Source organism: Ochotona princeps, chromosome X (genome assembly GCF_030435755.1).
Source record: "Ochotona princeps isolate mOchPri1 chromosome X, mOchPri1.hap1, whole genome shotgun sequence".
In the NCBI taxonomy this organism is placed as follows: Eukaryota; Metazoa; Chordata; class Mammalia; order Lagomorpha; family Ochotonidae; genus Ochotona; species Ochotona princeps.
Window position 1 is genome coordinate 74,792,171 of NC_080865.1, and position 16,473 is coordinate 74,808,643.

The 16,473-nt window shown below is 40.0% G+C and overlaps 1 protein-coding gene across 1 annotated transcript in view; it reads left to right on the forward strand.

Annotated features, from left to right (window-relative positions):
* ALG13 (ALG13 UDP-N-acetylglucosaminyltransferase subunit) overlaps window positions 1-16,473 on the forward strand; it is a 90,047-nt gene that overhangs the window by 37,837 nt on the left and 35,737 nt on the right. The window contains 11 exon segments of the mRNA XM_058659252.1: window positions 2,360-2,441; window positions 2,646-2,808; window positions 6,359-6,434; window positions 7,695-7,803; window positions 9,266-9,330; window positions 9,665-9,765; window positions 10,752-10,879; window positions 11,893-12,139; window positions 12,539-12,652; window positions 12,812-12,968; window positions 13,690-13,810. Coding sequence (XP_058515235.1) covers window positions 2,360-2,441; window positions 2,646-2,808; window positions 6,359-6,434; window positions 7,695-7,803; window positions 9,266-9,330; window positions 9,665-9,765; window positions 10,752-10,879; window positions 11,893-12,139; window positions 12,539-12,652; window positions 12,812-12,968; window positions 13,690-13,810 — 1,363 coding nt within the window.

A 16,473-nucleotide genomic window follows, 5' to 3' on the forward strand; every position in this document is an offset into this window, starting at 1 on the left:
TGAAAAGACATAAGTAGTTAGCAGCCATAAACTCACTACTTAATTCCTAAAGTTTTACAGTTCAGTTTTTAAATGAGTCTTATGCATCCTATATAGATATTCAGCTGGGAAAGGAAAAACATCACCTACTGAGTTCCATAAGAATAGATGTCTGGGGCCCGGCGGCATGGCCTAACAGCTAAAGTCCTTGCCTTGAACGCCCCGGGATCCCATATGGGCGACAGTTCTAATCCCGGCAGCTCCACTTCCCATCCAGCTCCCTGCTTGTGGCCTGGGAAAGCAGTTGAGGACGGCCCAATGCTTTGGGACACTGCACCCGCGTGGGAGACCCGGAAGAGGTTCCTGGTTCCCCGCATCGGATCGGCGCGCACCGGCCGTTGTGGCTCACTTGGGGAGTGAAACATCGGATGGAAGATCTTTCTGTCTCTCCTCCTCTCTGTATATCTGCCTTTGTAATAAAATAAAACTTAAAAAAAAAAAAAGAATAATGTCTGGTCTTTTGAGTGCATACAACTAGGCCATACCATTTATAATGCAAGTGTGTTGGTTCATATGCAGATTTATGTAAAAGCCAGGTGCTGTTGTTGTATTGACACTTAATTTTCCTTTAAAAAAAGTGTATATCCACACTCTTAGTATTTATATGTGAGTTGTTTGGGTTTTCATAAATAACTATTAAAGGTAATAAACATTATTCATGATTTTTCTAAAATACATTTAGGAGAAATCTTTCAAGGATGTAAATACCTTAATAAATACCTTGGTACCTTTCACCTTCTCTGTCAACTTCTTTGTGTTTATCCTCAATTTCCTAAATATATTCAGTTACTGAAAGTTTTACTTGGTGTGTCTAGAAAGAATAAAAACACGTATTTTAAACGCAAAGTAAAATTTAAATCTAGAGTAACAAGTTATTGCATGCTATTCCATCTCATGCATTACCAGGCACAACTAAATACTGAAAGCGATCCTTTGGTAAATTTGCGTGTTTTTTTTTTTTTAGATTTATTTATTTTTATTACAAGGTCAGATATACAGAGAGGAGGAGAAACAGAGGAAGACCTTCCGTCCGATGATTCACTCCCCAAGTGAGCGCAACGGCCGGTGCTGCGCTGGTCCGCAGCCAGGAACCTGGAACCTCTTCCGGGTCTCCCACATGGGTGCAGGGTCCCAAGGCTTTGGGCCGTCCTCGACTGCCTTCCCAGGCCACAAGCAGGGAGCTGGATGGGAAGTGGAGCTGCCGGGATTAGAACCGGCGCCCATATGGGATCCCGGGGCTTTCAAGGCGAGGACTTTAGCCACTAGGCCATGCTGCCGGGCCCGCGTGTATTTGTTATTAAAACATAGATAGGTTCATATTTTTTACTTGCTGGTTGCCTATCATGTAGACAACAAGGCAGACTTTTTAAAACAGAACCTTATAAATGCTTTGGTGTGGGCCCAGCACAATGCACCTTGAATGCACCAGGATCCCATATGGGTGCCAGTTCTAATCCTGGCAGCCCTGCTTCCCATCCAGCTCCCTGCTTGTGGCCTGGGAAAGCAGCTGAGGACGGCCCAAAGCCTTGGGACCCTGCACCCGCGTGGGAGACCCGAAAGAGGCTCTGGGCTTCTGACTTTGGATCGGCGCAGCACTGGCCATTGTGGTCACTTGGGGAGTGAATCATTGGATGGAAGATCTTCTGTGTCTGTCGTTCTTTCTGTATATCTGACTTTGCAATAAAAATAAATCTTAAAAAAAATGCTTTGCTGTGCTTTTATCACATGGAATATTTTTGCTGAAAAAAATTGGGTTAGCAAGCTGACTTTGAATTGTTTTGAAGAAAAAAAACACCTAGAGAATGGAGGAAACAGCTAAAACACTAACCTCTTATGTCTGTAGCCCTGATTGAGAAAATCTTTCCAGCAGTCTACTGCTGTTATGTATTGGTATGTTGTTATTCAGTGCAGTGAATAATCTTGAATAAATAGGTTTGAATTTGTTTTTCTTCATCTGACTGGGATTTTACCAAGTTTCTTCCGTAACTGTTGGAAGTTAAACTGATTTTTTTTTACTTGTTAGTCTTCTTCATGTTCAGTAACTCAATTTGTAAAAACTACCATCATAATGAAAATTTGTACTTCAGGACTTATTCAGTGTATGAAAGGAATATGATTGAGGCTCACAGATGTAACTTCAGTAATGATTTCAGTATTATTGAAGATCACTGTCAAGAAATGTCTTAGCTATAGCTTATTTACTTGGATTTAGATATTTTAAAATATTAAATTCATTTGATTAGTGCCTAATTTCAAGTTAATTATCAATTTGGATGCTTGTAATATGGAATAACATTTTGATTTTTCTGTTTTTCTTCAGATTCTGCTATGCTCTTCCAGTAGTGGTCATTATGATTCTGTGTATTCAAAACAGTTTCAGTCCAGTGCAGCTGTTTGTCAGGGTAAGTGAAGGCTTTGTGAGTACTTGGATGTAATTTCAGGTAATGTTTCCAGTTGATAAATTGAAGTACCTGTGATAAAGAATTCTTCTAAAACCTTGTGGGTACTGATTTAGTTTACATAATGGGCTTTGGCTATTTTCACCTTGATAAGAAAACAATCTTGTTTTGACAATTGAGCTTTTGGCCATTTTTTTCCTCCTTCAGCTGTTCTATATGAAATTCTCTATAAAGATGTGTTTGTTGTGGATGAAGAAGTGTTGAAAACTGCAGTTGAATTGTTTCGAAGTAATTCCAGGAAGAACAGAAACAGTGCTCTGACTGCCAACGATGATGCTCATCTCGATTACAAGAATTCATCCCCGGATAGGTAATAAAGGGGCAGGGGATGCCAACCACGTGATATTTATTTTCTCCTCGTTATCTGGTCAAAGTGGAATCGGGCTGACAAACTTACAACCTCTTACATACGCATACATACTCATGTGTGTCAGACATACATATTTTCAAAAGAGGGAAGATGAACCGAAAAGATGTTTAAAGATTTATTTGAAAGGCAGAGTGATAGAGAGGGATAAAACAAAATTTCATTTGCTGGTTTACTATTGAAATGTCTGTAACAGCCAAACCTGGGCCATCCCAGCCATCCCAATAGAATACATTTTGAGTAAGTAGCAACATGCCAGAAGATGTCAGACATATCTCCCTGAAGAATGAATTTGGAAAGAGTACCATTTTCCTTTTGTAATGATTTATTTGTTTTTATTAGAAACTCAGATTTACAGAGACAACGAGAGACAGAAAGATCTCCCCAAGTGGCTGTAGCTGCTGGAGCTGAGCTGATCCAGAACCAGGAGCTAGGAGCCGCCTTCGTGTCTCCGACATGTGTGCAGGGTCCCAAGGCTTTCAGCCATCCTCTACTGCTTTCTCAGGCCACAAGCAGAGAGCTGGATGGGAAGTGGAGCAACTGGTACACAAACTGGCACCCGTATGGGATACTGCACATGCAAGACTAGGATTTAGCCACTAGACTATTGCACCAGGCCCAGATATTTGAAAGATTACCTGTAAGGCCCAGCCTGGTGGCATAGTTGTCTAATCCTCTGCTTGCAGTGCCAACATTCCTGTATGGGTGCTGGTTCGTGTCCTGACTGTCCCACTTCCCATCCAGCTTCTTTCTTGTGGCTTGGGAAGAGATGGCCCAAAACCTGGGACCCTGCGCCTGCTTATGAGACCCAGAGGAGCCTCAGGGGTAGTGGCTTCAGGTTGGCTCACCTCTGGCCGTTGTGGATGGAGGATGGAGGATCTTTCTGTGTAAATCTAACTTTCCAATAAAAATGAACAAATCTTTTTTTAAGTACTGTTTTTATTATTTCCTTCTATTTTTACACTTGATCTTAGTCAGAAGGCCAAGAAATGATATTTCCTTCTATTTAAGTTTTTTTTTAAATTTGAAAGGCAGTTACGAGAAACAGATTTTTTTTTTTCATTCATTGGTTCACTCCCCCAAATAGCTGCAACAGTCAGAGCTGAACCTATCTGAAGCCTGGAAGCATGAGCTGCTTTTGGGTCCCCCATGTGAGTACAGGGTCCCAAAGACTTGTGCCATCCTCCACTGCTTTCCCAGGGCACAAGCAGGTTGCTGGATGGGAAGTGGAACCGCTGAGGCCTGCACCAGTGCCCATATGGAACGCCAGTGCTGCATGAAGTGTGCTTACCCATGGTGCCATGGCACTGGCCCCACTTTTTCTTTATGTTGAAAGCATCTTACCAGTAGTTACAAGATTATTGAAATATTTAATGTATTTCTATATGATCACGCTGATTTTTTTTAAAGATTTATTTTTATTGGAAAAACAAACATACAGAGAGAAAGAGAGGGAAAGATATTCCATCCGCTGGTTCACTCCCCAAGTTGCCACAATGGTTTTAGCTCAACTGATCTGAAGCCAGGAGCTGCTTCTGGGTTTTCCACGTGGGTGCAGGGTCCCAAGCCTTTGGGCCATCCTCGACTGCTTTCGCAGGCCATAAGCAGGGAGCTGGATGGGAAGTGGAGCAGCTGGGACACAAACTGACAGTAGCCGCTAGGCTACCATGCTGGGCCCTCTGGCTGATTTTTAAACACAAAACCTGTACAAAAAAAAATTCATGTATTTAAGCACACACATAGACAAAATCAGTTTTCCATCTGCTGTTTTCACTCCTCCAATGAATATAGTAGCCCAGTCTGTCTGGGTCAGACCAAAGCCAGAAACAAAGTACTCCATCTTGGTTTCTCACAAGTGAAAGGCTCCTAAGAACTGCCTTCCCGTGGCACATCTGCAGGCAATTAAACTGGAAAAAGAATGGCTGGAACTCAAAATGACAGTTGCTATGGCATGTCAGTGTTGCAAGTGGTGGCTTAACCCTCCTTAAGCCACAATGCCAGCACCTTGGAATCTACATTTTTAAAGGAGTACTTCCAAATATTTTTATGTACCTAGGCTATTGGTCATTCTTTTGGTAGGAAGAAAGGTGATTATCAACCCACACCATCTTTATTCTACTGGTTACCAAGGTTGAGTTGTTGCTTGAGAAAAACATGTAGCTAGTACATCTGGTGCTAACAAGGAGTTTGAAGTTTTGAATATTGCCTTTGGTGTGCTCTCGGAGTATACATGTGTGTTTCAATGGATGCAACTGATAGATCTAATTAAACTTTGGGTTTGATAATTAAGTGAGTGTCTTATATTTTGTCCTGATTTCCAGTTGTGTCTGGAAATTCAGATAGGTTTAGTGCTAGTTAGCTTCGTCTGTGATTTTGTTATGCAGTTCTATTTCTTGGATGATTGATGCTTGTAATTTTTTTTCTTTTATGTAGAGGACAGTTTTTATGTGTTTGGGACTTCATGGAGTAGCAATCACGTATCAGCCAGGTCTCCCATGTGTGCAGAGGTCCAAATACTTGGACCATCCTCTGCTTTCCCAGACATATTAGCAGAGAACTGGATCATAACTGGGACACCAAGGGCTCTAAGCAGCACCCAATGGAGTATGCTACTAGCAGGTTAATTTGCTGTGCTACAATACCTGCCCTAGGACTAGTAGCTTCATTTCTTTTTTTAAAATATTCATTCATTCATTCATTCATGTATGTATGTGTGTGCTTTGAAAGTTAGGTTGATTTTGCATTCGCTGATTGAATCTTCATGTGACTACAGTAGCCAGCCAGCACTAGGCCAGGCCAATGATAGGAGCTTCATCCGCGTCTCCCTCATGGGTGGCAGTAGCCCAAGAACTTCGGCCATCTTTTGCTGTTTTTCCCAGGCAATTGTTAGGGAGCTGAATCAGCAGTGGAGCAGCCAGACCAGCACTCATACAGAATTGCAGCATTGTAGCTGGTAGCTTAACCCATATGTCATATACTTGTCCCTGTCTGGAATTTTCACTGAGGGAAGATCTACCTTTTAACTCAGTTCTTGGCAGCATTCAGTTCTTCCATATGTTGGGACTAAGATTTTTTTTTTAGCTGTTAGATAGCCATCATCTCCTTGACATGCTTGTTGGTGGATATCACTGCTTGCTTCTTTATGGAGCACCAGAGGCGTGAGACTTGCAACATGGGCCCTACGTTCTTATGTAACATAATCACATGCATTCTGTCTTGGTTAGAAGTAGACTGAAGCAGCAGGGAATAATAGAGTTGTGAACCTGAAGGCAGGGAGCATCTTAAGTATGTCCTCATGGGAGATACGAAATATAGAGGTAATCCATATGTGTCATAGCACATACTTAAAGGAAGCTTGCATGCAAATATTGGGTTTAAAAAATATTTGCTTTGGTTTGGGGACTGATCTGTTTTGCCACTAGGTGGTGGTATAATCGTTAGAGATAAGTAGCTGCTGTACTTAAGTAAAGCTCTTTGGCTCTTGATCTTTCAGGCCTGAAGAGTGGGGTGCCTGCTGCAATGTTGAAAGTATACCAGAGGGGTGCAATCAAGGGACAGAAGAATCCAAGGTTGGGTATTTTCTATGGAAAATAATTTGCATGCTCTTCAGTTACACCATCATGACTTAAACTGGTTAGGATCAGGTGATCCATTCTAACTAAATGGTACTCAGGAGTTGCTGCTCATGTTGTTTTTTGTGGATGTCTCACTTAGCTTCAAATGTAAACCATGTACTTTATTTTGTTCAAATTTCAGAAGCTATTCTCAAGTTAAAATAATACATACATGCAATATTTAGGTATTAGTTTGATCAGTCTTCTGATAAGATTACTTTTTGTTTGTTTGTTTAAGAACATAATGCTTACTGCTATTGTATCCGAAGAAGCTAGGCGATGATCCTGGTGTGGTAAAGGGATGAGAGAATTTTTAGCATTTCTACAAGCCTAAGATCAAGGGGCCTTCAGGTTGAGGTTACTCAATAGAGCAAATACTAATGCAGCAACCTATGTAAATCCCAAGTGCTAATAATTTTGGGACAATATTGAATATGGTAAAATTCAAAGAAACCAAAAGAAAAATGGTAGTTCCTTTGAAAAGTATACCCATCTCACTAAAATAAGTTAACATCTCAAATGTTTCCCAGTAAATTTAGGATATAGAAACGCACATCTGCGTATGTCAAGATGACATTTGTCAGATACTTCTTAATTCTGGTTTGTGTTATGTTAATTGTAAGAAGTGTCCTGAGTTGGTTTTTCTAGGCAGTGGTTCCCTTCTGCCATCTAAATTTATGTATATAGTTGGCATTCACTTTTTTTGGAAAGGTTTATTTGTTTTTATTAGGCAGATTTACAGAGAGGAGGAGATACAGAGAGAAAGATCTTCCATCTACTACTTCCTTCACTCTCTAAGTGGCTGCAGTGGCCAGAACTGAACTGATCTGAAGCTAGAACCAGGACCCTGGAGCTTCTTCCAGGTCTCCCAAGCGAGTACAGAATCCCGAGACTTTGGGCCACTCTCAGCTGCTTTCCCAGGCCACAAGCAGGGAGCTGGATGGGAAGTGGAACCACTGGGACATGAACCAGTGCCTGTGTAGGATCCCAGTGCTTAAAGGGGGAAGAATTAGCAAATTGATCCATTGCACTGGCCTATGTTTCACTTCTTTAATTTTCTGATTTTTAAAATACAGTATAATTTGTGCTATTTTAATAAAGAAGAGGGAGAATTTATACATAGTTTTAAAAAGGCGATCCTCATTTCTTCATTAGTGAAAGAAGGCATATTTAAGCTAATGATGATGAGTTTGTGGCATGGTTTTTTTTCTTCAGTCTCCAGAAAATCCGTCCAAGATGCTCTTCCCCTATAAGGTACTCAAAGCCCTGGATCCAGAAATCTATCGTAATGTAGAATTTGATGTTTGGTTGGACAGCAGAAAAGGTAAGTACTCAATAGACTCTTTTTTTGAAAGACTTAACTAATTTTTATTGCAAAGTCAGATTTGTAGAAAGATATTTCATCTGCTGGTTCCCTCCCCAAGTGGCTGCAATGGCCAGAGCTGAGCTGATCTGAAGCCAGGAGTTTCCTCTGTGTCTCCCATGCAGGTGTAGGATCCCAAGGCTTTTTGTTGTCCTTCACTGCTTTCCCAGGCTGCAAGCAGGGAGCCAGATGGGAAGTGGAGCAGCTGGGACACGAACCAACGCCCATATGGGATCCTGGCTTATGCAAGGCGAGGACTTTATTCACTAGGCTACCGTACTGGGCCCCTCAACAGCTTTTTTTCAAATCATAAGTGAACCAAGAGAAGTTACTTTATTACATGTTTACAACATATTTTTGTCAAAAACAGCCTAGAACTTTTAATCTCAGTTCCACACGTGATTTAAATTGAATGCTTAATAGGGAGTGATCATTTAGAATGTAATGCTTATCTGGGACTTCATTTTTGTGTATACTTTCAAAGATCCTTTAGGTAATTTTATAAGAGCTAGAGACTCAGTGACTGGAAACAAGTTCATCTTAAATGTATTCAGATTATTACTGATAAGTGAATATGTTATATGTATGAATCTAATCTGACCTACAACCTGTTTTTCTGTAACCTATAGCTAAGATTTTTCTGTATTTTTAAATTGCATAATGAAAAACGGTTTATTGTAACAGATCTGAAATTTACATTTTAATGCTCATAATTTTTTTTTAATTCTGAGAGACAAAGATTGCTCATTGGCTAATTTTACTATCCAGCTACGTGTAGCAGTTGGTGCTGGGCCAGGATGGCGCCAGCAGTTCAGATCTCAATCCAGGTCTCCCATATGTCCAGGTTTCCTACGAGGATGCCAGGAACACAACCACATGAGCCATACCTATTGAATCCCAGAGTCAGGGATCAGAATCGGAGCCAAGGCTCGAATCCAGGCACTCTGAGAAATCAGCGGAAGATGACCCAAGTGCTTTTCCCATGGCCACCCGTGCAAGAGACTCTAATGCAGTGCTGGCTTCAGGCCGACCCAGCCCTAGGCATCTCAAGGCCTAGGAGTAAACCAGTAGATGTATCTGTCTCTCTGTAACTCTGCTTTTCAAATAAATACTTGAAATATGAAGAATCTGGATAATGTTACTTTGAAATTATACCTTATTTGTGTTTGATAAACTCAGGTTATATTTGAATTTCAGCCCAAAGTTCAGTACAAAATTGTTCTCATGTTACTTGAAACTGACCAATGAACCTGTAAAGAGCAATAGAATGGTCTTTTGGAGTGTTTCCCCTCCCCACATAGATTTTATTATTTGTAGCAAAGTCAAAAACATCATGGTAAAAATAAATTAGGAAATTGAGTGGTGTAAAATTGGAACGGTAACTGGTTCAGTTGAGTTTGAATGCTTGTTTTCTTTTACCTAGAACTTCAAAAATCTGATTACATGGAGTATGCTGGAAGGCAGTACTATTTGGGAGACAAGTGTCAGGTTCGTTCATTTAAAAAAGCAGTAATTTATTCCTCTGAGATAGTACTTTCTGTCATTCTGAAGTTGAGCAAGACTTTTTTTTACAAAATGCTAACAAAATATTTTTGATGTTTGTGTTACATTTTAACAATGAACTTTTGTGGCTAATTACAGCTCTCTTCCAGTGTGTATCACTTTGATCGACTGAGACAGGCAGTGTTGATATCAGTTATTTTACAAAGGAAACACTGATGCCCTCTGGGGCAAGAGTGGTGTTTGATAGAAGCCATCTGTCAATACATGATACTAAAATAATGAGACTAGAAATGTTCTTACTATCTCTTCCCACTTTCAGGTTCGCTTGGAATCTGGTGGAAAATATTATAATGCTCATATTCAGGAAGTTGGAAATGAGAACAATTCTGTAACAGTCTTTATTGAAGAATTGGCAGAAAAGTAAGAGCGAAACAGTGTATTGAATTACTAAAATCTTTGGCTCCTAGTGGCTTTTTATAATACTAACTTTTGAGAATAGGATGCTAATAAAATAACCAGAATTTTATTTGGTATTTACCTTAGAGGTCCTACATTGAATTACCAAAAATATGTTAAAGTAGAAATCACAATGTAGGGTAGGTAGCACTTTTGTATGAAAGTTTCCAGATTCTAGGTACTAAGCAACTTATAGGAAGTAGAAAAATTAGGTACAAGGGAATTCTGATATAAAACTGTTTATAGTCATTGGAAAGATCTTTGGTTAACTTAGCCTTTGCCAGTATCAAGTTAGATCAGTCCTCCTTCTAAAACATGTATCAGAATTAACTAGAAGGCTTGTGAAACAGATTAATGTTCCACACCTCCAGGGTTTTCTGATCTAGTAGTGTTTAAGAATTTGAAATCATGACAAATTTTCAGGTGATGGCAATGTTATTGGTCTACTTTGAGAACCACTAAATGAGGCTGTACTGCCCTAACAATCAACTCTCAGGAGCTTAAAACAGTAAATTTCATTTCTCTCTCATTTACCATGTCCATAGTGAGTCCTTAGTTGCTTTCTTATGACATGTGCTTTTATAAGAACAAGCATGGAAAGAAAAGAGAATATGACAAACCAGCTGCTGATTCTTCTTGCATATCGGTGGCAAAAGTGGGTTTTCCAGTAAAGCCTAACATTACTAGAATGGGGAAATAAAATCCTCCTCTAAGCAGGGGCAGCAAATATTTATAAACTATTACAATCTACCAGTTTTTCTTCCAGATATAGGATAGGTACTACACAGGTAGGTTTTCTACCCTAAACAAACAAAAAGTGAAACAGGTAGGCTAGTGTCAATACGTTTAAGTAGATGTAGTTGAAAATGAAGCAGGTGGTCTAGGGTGTATATGTTAAATAAGAGTGGAGTTTGTTACAATGACTTCATGGTGGTACTTTTAACTTTAAGGCATGTTGTTCCACTGGCTAACCTAAAACCAGTTACCCAAGTGACACCCATTCCTGCCTGGAATGCTGTAACCAGTCGGAAAGGAAGAGGTTATCAGAAAATGTCTGGGGTCTATGTTCCAGAAATGGGTTTGTATACTAAAGGTTTTTACTTTTTATTTCTTATGAGCCATTTTCTTCTGTTTTTTTTTTTCTTTTGAATTATGTTTTTCACTTGAAAGTCAGAATTCCATCCACTGTTTCACTCTCAAATAGCTACAACAGCCAGAACTGATCTGATCTGAAGCCAGGAACCCGGGACTTCTTCTGGGTCTCCCACATGGGTATAGATAAAGCTTTGGGCCATCCTCTACTGCTCTCCCACGCCATAAGCAGGGAGCTGGATTGGAAGTGGATTAGCCAAAACATTAACTGGAACCTGTATGGCATGCTGGCAATGCAGGCAGAGGACTGTCTTGTTATCCTAGCACACTGCCCCCACTTATGTTGTAATTAAAAAAAAAAGTGATGTCTTATTGCAGGGTAGAGTTTCTCAGCATCAGCACAATGAACATTTTCTAATGGATAACATTTCATTGTAGAATGCTTTGCGGTATTCCTACCTTCTACCCAGAGGATGCCAGCAGCACCCTCTGTTTCTACTTAAGAATATTAGGACCATCTGTAGATAATTGTCAAATACACTTTGAAAGAAGAAGAAAAACTGTTCCTGGTTGAGAGTCACTGTTCTAGGGGACCTTGTGTCAACCTAAGTTGGTATAGATTTTAGCCTCTAAAGCTTGAGGGGGAAATTTGTCAGAATTGGCAAAGCACCTCCATAGAAACAGGCAAAAATATTGATAGACATAATTTCTTGGGAAAAAAAAGTGATATAGGTGACTGGATGACTTAATATTTAGAGGTCAGTTCTACCTATAAAGGTAATACTGAGACACTCATTGTTGTAAAATTGACCTCGTTTTTCCCTTCAAAATGGAAAATCTAGTACAGCATTGCAAAATACAAAAGTTTTCTCCCTGTATATGTTTGGTTTCTTCATGACTAAAGTATTTAAGAGTTTGAGGCAGCATGGGAGTTAGAGGATGCCAGGTGTATTGCTTTGCTTGTGAAACTTACTTGCTACTTGTTTGTATGCCTGAAAGCTATGTTAGACATGGACATGAAGCAACGGAAGAAGATATTCAAGAAAGTTCGAGGAAAAGAGGTTTATATGACAATGGCTTACAGCAGGGGAGACGCCCTCCTCCCACCCAGGCTTCAGCACGGCATGCATTATGGGCATGAGCATCCAATGCACTACTCACAGACAGCAGGGAATGTCCTGCCTAATGAACACTTCCATCCTCAGTACTCATCTCAGAGACAAGGTCGGGGATATGGGATGCCTAGGTAAGACTAAAGACTCTCAGATATCTTATGTCTGTTTAGATGTTAGAATTTCTGGAAGAATGCAAAAAATATATTAGTTCAGATTCTTTATGATTTCTGCCTAAAGGAAGTATTTAGGATAGAATGTGTATGTTCTTAAATGCTTATCAAATGAATCTGTTGGCATATTTGTATTTCATAGCGTAGAGAAAGGTTAAAAGTTGGAGAGATGCTAGAAGATAAAATGTCATGAATGTGAATGTTCATGTGCCGCTGTATTCATTAGTAATGGGTAGACCATATGCCAATATATTAGGAAGAGAAAATCTTGCTGGTTGTATATTTTTAGGAGGGTGTTTTATTGCTACTTAATATCAAAGGCATAAGAGAGTTTTATTTTTACTTTCCCTTTATTCTTAGGGATTCATCCCACTTTATAAACAGGCAAAGCATGGCAGGCCCTAAAGTTGGTTTTTACTCTGGCCCAAATAAAAGGTGCTGCCAAAACTATGATAATTTCTCCTATAGATCTCGGTAAGTATTTTAAGGGTTCAAAAACAAGGAAAAAAATTATTTAAGTCTGATTTCATTGCTGAGCAATGATAACATAGACTGCAAGTATTAACTTTTGATGTTTTAAATGCTTAGAAATGAGAAACATTTTCTCATTTTTCATTCTCCAAACTACTTAAGCTCCTTTAGACATAGTCACCGCCAGATGCATTGTATGAATAAGGACTGTCAGTATGGCTTTGTCCCAGAAAATGGACAGATACCTAGGAGCTTGGAAGAAACGGTTACTTTTTATGAAGTTGAAGAAGGGGATGACACTGCTTATCCAACTTTACCTGTAAGTGGGTCAAAGCTTTACTAAATAAAGCTGTTTGCTTTTTTCTTTTTGAGTAAAGGCAATATGAATAAATTTAGTTTTTTGTCTGAACAACCCAATACTTTTCTGAAGAATGTGAGTTTTCATCTTCAGGCTTTCAGGAGAAGAAAATTTTAAGCTATTGTTGAATAATACTAGAGAGATAGACAAATAATCTTACCTGTATATGTATTAATATTTTCTGATGGTCATTACTTTTTGGAAATATTTATTTATATATTTGAAAGAGTTACAGAGAGGGGAAAGGTTGGGAAGGGCTCTTCTATCCCCTGGATCATTCCCCAAATAGCCACAACAGCTGGAACTGGGCCAGGCCAAACCTAGGAGACAGAAACATCATCTGAGTTTCCCACTTGCGTAAAGCGGCCCAAAGATTTGGGCCATCTTTCACTACTTTTCTGGGTGCGTTAAGGAGCTAGATTGGAAGTGGAGCAGCAGAGACTTGAACTGGTGACCATATGGGATGTGGGTACTGCAAGTTATAGCTTAACCTTCTACACTGTAGTACTGGCTCCAGTTCATTACTTTTCTTTTTTGATGTATAATGAGGGATTTACTTATAGAATTCTCTAACAGTAGCAATTCACATTATTAACTTTATTACTGTTTTCCTTTCAAAATACCTTCTAGCTTGTTTTCTGACTATACAGAGAATACATTTGTGGGTTTCTCTTTGGTGCAGAATCATGGAGGACCCACTGCAATCGTGCCGGCTACTTCAGGATACTGTGTTTCAAGGCGAGGACATACTGCAGGAAAACAGACCTTGAATTCAGAAGAGAGTAATGGCCAGGGTGACAGTGGTGAGTCAGTGTTAATGCTTCTTATATTTTGTAAATTGTTTTTGTTAATGCTTTCCAAGAGGTGGTTGGTTTTTAGTAAGTTTGTACATCAGGGCCATGAAATAAACCAAAGGTTTGGGTTTGGGGTCTGTCTTGTTCTGGTAGCTCATTTTTAAGTCCTGTCTCAGAACTTGCTGGCTGTTTGAAGGACAGGATCTTTGGCAGGACAGGTTTTTATTTCAATAGGCCATCATATTGTTCATTTTCTTTCTTTTATTTTTAATATTTAAATAGTTGAGAGGGATGCATGCCAACGGGGTCTCTGATTAGGGTGGGGGAGGGTCAGAGTATGGAGGAAGGTGGATGGGACAAATGTTTCAGTTTTTTTTCCTGCTGTTTCTGCAGAAGGGGAGGTGGAGGGGGCTGTTCCTTGCTGTGAAACTGCATTAACACCTGGGGATGTGGTTCAGTCATCTGATAATACCTTAGAGACCCCTACTTAGGAAAAAGTGCCCCGAGGGTGTTACTTAAGTGTTTCATAGTTTTGAGACATTGTCAGTCTTGTTGAGAAAATCTTTCCAAGGTCTACTGGCTAACCAAGTCCACCTCAGTGTGCATCCATAGACCCAGATTCTTGCTGCAAAACTTGACCCAAACTGTCCAACCTATTCTGTTTTCCATCCTCTGAAGAGGCACTCAGCGTTCCCTGCTGACCTAGATGAATTGGCTTGTAGGAGGACATTGTGACCCGAAAAGGTCAGTGAGCACAGGATTACAGTTGGTTGGATAATATTTGGAGGAGAATAACCAAATGGCTACCTTTTGTATACCTTATTGGATATCATCTGCATATGTATATGAGAACACCTGGTGGAATATACAAGACAAAAGGAGTTCCAAACAAGCATTAATGGTTTTGTTGATAAGCTCAGCACTTCCTCCCTTATCCTATATGACCCTCAGAGTATAAAGTCTGATGCTACTAATAAACCTCGGCTTTTGACCATCAGTCAGGGGTCCACGCGTGTTATTATCGGCTCCGTGCACCAAGTCCATCGCTGCGGGACAGCGACAACTGGCGCCTGAACGGGGACTTGAAAGAAGAAGAGAAAGTGCAGCGGAGACCCCCACAGAAAGTGGTGAGTGGGACAATGGGCCAGAACCAGTGTAGGGCACAGTCTTTTATCTCTCTTATGCAGAATTTTTTAGTGAAAAGTGGAACGAAGATAACTAGGCAGCAATTGCATTCTTATTTAGAGCTTGTTAGTGAATATAATCCTTGGTCTCCAGATGAATGGACACTAGAAACTGGACTTAAGAATTTTACTCAGAAAAATGGTGAAAAGGCCGGAAGGATAGAAGATATTCAAGTTAGTTTTTGGATTATATCGGCTTTAATTAGAGCTATTATTATAATTTTAGAAGGGGAATCTGCAAGAAATTCCTCTAAGGGGAGACACCCCCAAAATGTAGCTAAAAAAGAAGTGTTTCATAGTACGAACAAGGAAGAAAGAGAAAGGGAATCCTTAAGAGGCCCACCTAACAGGAAAGGACGCTGTAATATGGCTAAAAAAGAAACGCCTCATAGTACAGATGAGGAGGACAGCAAAGAGGAGCCCGTGAGAGATTTCCCTAATGGGAGACGCCACCGTAATGTGGCTAGGAAAGAAATGGCTTATACTACAGATGAAGATGAGAAAGAATGTGTGAGAGACCCTCCCACGAGGAGATGCCACTGTAATGCAGCAAAAAGAGAAAGGCCTTATACTTCAGATGTGGAAATTAGGAAAAGAAAACTTGGAAGATGTAACCATAATGTGACTGAAAATGAAATCAGAACTAAGAAAAAGAAAATTTTCAGTGTTAAACCACAGGATTTCTCTAGTGAGGTAAATGAGGCTGGGATAAAGCAACAGTTAAATATCAGCCCATGCCGTCTTGCTCTTAAATCTGATCAAAAATGTTTCCAAATGACTGATGTTCCCCGGAGACCTCATGAATTCCGATTGCTTTTTCCAATCATACTTAGTCAAGAAAATAACCAACCTACCTATGAAAGCCTAGATGTTAATGCCATCATAGCTTTTAAAAAGGCTTGTGTGTCCTATGGACCTACTTCTTCTTATGTGTGGGAATATTTAAATGGCTGGAGCCAGGGAGCAAACTGGATTCCTTATGATTTTGAAGTAATAGCAAAAATAGGGTTTTCTCCTTCTCAATATTTACAATGGAAAATGTGGAGAAGCGATATGGCTAAAGAAAAACTGCGAACCTTAGGAGCATCAGGTCGGCAACTCCCTGGTGGAGGACAACTGACTTATGGTATGTTGGTTGGAGATGGACAGTGGGTTACTACAGAGCAACAGATACAGCTACCTCAAGCTGCGCTCATGCATATACGAGACGTAGCATTGTGGGCATGGGAGAAAATTGAGACTGGGTCTGAATTTGCAGGCAGTTACACAAAAGTCATTCAAGGAGCCAAAGAATCTTATGCTGATTTTGTAAGACGTTTGACAGACTCTATAGAAAAACAAGTTAAGGGAGAAGGCACTAGGAAATTGTTGTTAAAGCAACTGGCCTTTGATAATGCGAATGAGGACTGCCAGGCTGTTATTCGTCCTATAAAAGAAAGAGGGGATCTTCTGGGTTACCTGAAAGCCTGTCGCAACATAGGGACATTT